The sequence below is a fragment of the Oryx dammah genome, unplaced genomic scaffold (assembly GCF_014754425.2).
Source record: "Oryx dammah isolate SB20612 unplaced genomic scaffold, SCBI_Odam_1.1 HiC_scaffold_2000, whole genome shotgun sequence".
NCBI classification, from domain to species: domain Eukaryota; kingdom Metazoa; phylum Chordata; class Mammalia; order Artiodactyla; family Bovidae; genus Oryx; species Oryx dammah.
Window position 1 is genome coordinate 1,414 of NW_024072099.1, and position 3,392 is coordinate 4,805.

General features: G+C 49.6%; 1 protein-coding gene across 1 annotated transcript in view; it reads right to left on the minus strand.

Annotated features, from left to right (window-relative positions):
- Nucleotides 1-1,998, minus strand: part of LOC120859630 (antigen WC1.1-like) — a gene marked incomplete at both ends in the record, with an annotated part of 3,405 nt that extends 1,407 nt beyond the window's left edge. The window contains 4 exons of the mRNA XM_040235661.1: nucleotides 114-203; nucleotides 590-780; nucleotides 1,527-1,901; nucleotides 1,957-1,998. Of these exons, the coding sequence (XP_040091595.1) occupies nucleotides 114-203; nucleotides 590-780; nucleotides 1,527-1,901; nucleotides 1,957-1,998 (698 nt within the window). The remainder of the gene's footprint in view (nucleotides 1-113; nucleotides 204-589; nucleotides 781-1,526; nucleotides 1,902-1,956) is intronic.
- Nucleotides 1,999-3,392: the final 1,394 nt, after the last annotated feature.

Here is a 3,392-nt window from a genome sequence, read left to right on the forward strand (position 1 = left end):
AGCCGTCTCTGTGAGCCTGGGGCACACATGGGGTCTGCAGAGGCTGAGAAAATGTGCACAGCCAGGGGGTGGTGACAACCAGAGATCCCAGGAGGGCAGACAGAGACACTCACCTGGGCTGCCCAGACCTTCCTTCTGTGTCAGAAGGTAATCGAGCTCCTCATACACGGCTTCAGCAAGAGCATCTTCATAGCTAGATAAGGCTGAGAGATCACCCAGCAGGTCAGAGAAGCTTCCCCAGATACCCCGATCCAGCCAGCCCACCTTCATCTCCCTGGTGCTCACATGGGGGCTGCCAGGGCCTCAGCATCGTCTCCTACCCCATGCACCATGTCAGCACCTTCTCCCCTCGTCTGACACTGATTACAGCTCAGCACCAACTCTGTCTGGTCTCACAGGCGAGGCCATGACTCATGAGAGTTCCTTCCCCAGTTCTAAGAACCTCTGTCTACTCAGCCCTTAGAGCTCAGCAAGGAGCATATGGAGTCTGCAACCCAGAACAGTACCTGGCCCAGGTTCCCCTCCTCACACCTGCCCCATCTCCTGCCTCCACACACTCTCCCTGGTCCCCAGGTCCCCTGCAGCCCACCTCTGCGCTCTGCTCTCCATCTGAGCAGCTGAGTCACCAGGATGATGAGGACCAGGAAGAGAAGGGACCCCAGGATAAGGCAGAGGACCCCAGGCAGGGAGAAGACGCCAGGGAGAGAATTCAAGGTTGTTCTGGTCCCTAAGGAGAACAGGAAAAAGGGCTGGAGATAGTCTTGGGCACAGAAAATTCTCCTTTGTCAGCATTTTCAGGAGCTCCAGACAATGGCGTCTCAGCCTCAGACAGTGTCAGGGCTCCCTGGGGTCTCATCCTGAGACAAGTCAACTCCACTCTGGCCAGTGTGGCCCTGAGGCAGAGCTGGGGATTGTCAGGGAGCTGCCCTGCCGAGACAGCCTCAGAGGACCCAGCTCATCCCCTCTCCTTGGGCTTCAGGAGACAGAGCATCAAACATCCTGGGACCTGCACCTCACTGATGACAAGCAAGACATAGGGGCAGGTGGGAGTTCCTTAGATTCTCCTACATGGGAACCAGACTTCCTTGGCCCCGGGCATGAGAACATTTGACCCTGGACATCAAGGCAGGGGATTGCCCCAGTGTAATGCCCTGGCTGCTCCCCAACAGCCCCGGCTCCTCAGACTCTTTCCTCTTCTGAGCTGTCAGAGAGCCCGCAGGACAGGTCCCCAGTATCTGAGTATTCTCCCTTGCCCGTGGATGGATCACAGTACCTGCTCTAGTCGTGGGCAATGCTGTCCTTACACCTAAAGAGGAAAACAGCAGTGTGGGGAAGAAGAATTGGCCAGAACGCAGGCAAACCTTTTCCCTCCTGAGTCTGAAATCACCCCTCAGTCTCCACAACACCAGTGTCCTGTCCTCCCAGCTCCCTCATCCTAGATCAGAGCCCCAGCACCCAGGATGTCTGAACATAAACTCCCCACCACGCCCGGCCCAGTCCACTGCCCCTGCACTGCCCCAGCTTACCTAGGGCGGACCCTGACCCCTCGCTCACCAGAGCACCTCACACCAGCATCCTCCTCATGCTTGCAGTCGCTCTGCCCCCAGGGCTCCGCAGCACAGTCCCACAGGGAGGACTCCCGGCCCCTGCATCGCACCTCGTCCAGCCAGATGCTCCCATTTCCAGGGCCGAATGTCGCGGCCCGCACGGCTTCCAGGGCCTGGCCACAGCCCAGCTGCTGACACACCACCTCGGCCTCTGCCAGGCTCCAGGAGTCATCGCACACGGTGCCCCAGGAGCCGCTGTGCCAGACCTCCACCCGCCCTGAGCACTCGCTGTCTCCTCCCCTGAGCCGGAGCTTCTCCCTGTCTGAAAAGGCAGCAGCCCCTCCTGTGACTGCCCTGGTGGGAGGAAGGAACCCCTGGGAGCCACAGGGGAGGGGGCAGGCTGACATACCTGTGCAGGGGGCAGCAGTTGGACAGCTCTTGGGTCTTCTTCCTGCAAACAGCAGGGAAACAGTGGATCAGGACAACAGTTGAGAGTGTTCCTGTCCCCACATAAGATTATCTAAGGTCCATGGCTCAGTGCAAATGACATGTGAAAACACAGGCTCATTATCTCCTGAGCTGAACATTCACTGCATCTGATCACCAGCTGAAATTACTTTAAATATTTACTTGTTTATCAGTTTTACACCCCACAGCAAATATAAACACAGACATCTATGAATTTACACACTCTCCTCTGAATGAAAGTTCCATTAGAAGAAGGACTTTGTATATCTTATATGTGCCATGTTTCTGCTATTAGGACAGTGCCTGCACATTGTATGCACTCATTCAACAAATATCTATGGAAAACCTTTTCTAAATACTTAGATAGGGGCTTGATAAATATTTATTAAATGAATGAATAGAAAAAATTCAGTGAAATTAAATTTCTTTTTTTTAATTCATACTAATCAGTGAAATAGTAATCCAAATATAAATTAATGGTAACAGTCTATGATAATAGTTCACATTAAAAAATAATCAGTTCAGAAGCACAGAGTCAATTTATATTCAAAATCTAATGTACATAATTTTAATGGAAAATTATTGGATAGATTATAAACTACTCTTACCTATTATTCAGTGTGACAGTGGGCAAGTGAAGACTACTGTTGTAAAAGGAAAGTCTCTTTTCTAAATTTATTTTTAATTGGAAGATAATTGCTCCACAATGTAGTGTTGGTTATGTGTGTGTGTGTGCTAGTCACTCAGTCATGTCCAACTCTTTGTGACCCTATGGACTGCAGCCCACCAGGCTCCTCTGTCCACAGGATTTTCCAGACAAACATACTGGAGTGGATTGCTATTCACTTCTCCACTGGATCTTCCCTACCCAGGGATCAAGCCCAGATCTCCCGCACTGCAGGCAGTTTCTTTGCTGTGTGAGCCACCAGAAAAGTCCATAGTGATGGTTAGGAATCTCTTAAAAAGGAAGTATACAGGAAAGACTTAGTAGGATTCTGAGAAGATATATGGACACATATATGTACACACTGAGTAAGCCAGAAATTTTTGCAATAGTTAAAAAACGCCTACTGAGAAAAATTTGTATTGAGAAGATGCAGAAATAATAAACAAAAGACTGAAAATATGTATAAAAGAATGGAAGCTGACAGAAATAAATATAAATTTAAAAAAACAGAAGGGTAAATAGTACCTGTCATAAAGTATCAATATTTGTATATTCTTTCCAGATCATCCTATCAAAACTCCTACCCACTCTATGCAGAGAACCTCTGAGAAAACAATGGCAGGACCTCTGTGAGCAGGTTGCTCATTTTCATGGTCAAAGACTTTACCACCTCTCAATTCACAGGGTTTAATTGTAAGAAAAACATCATC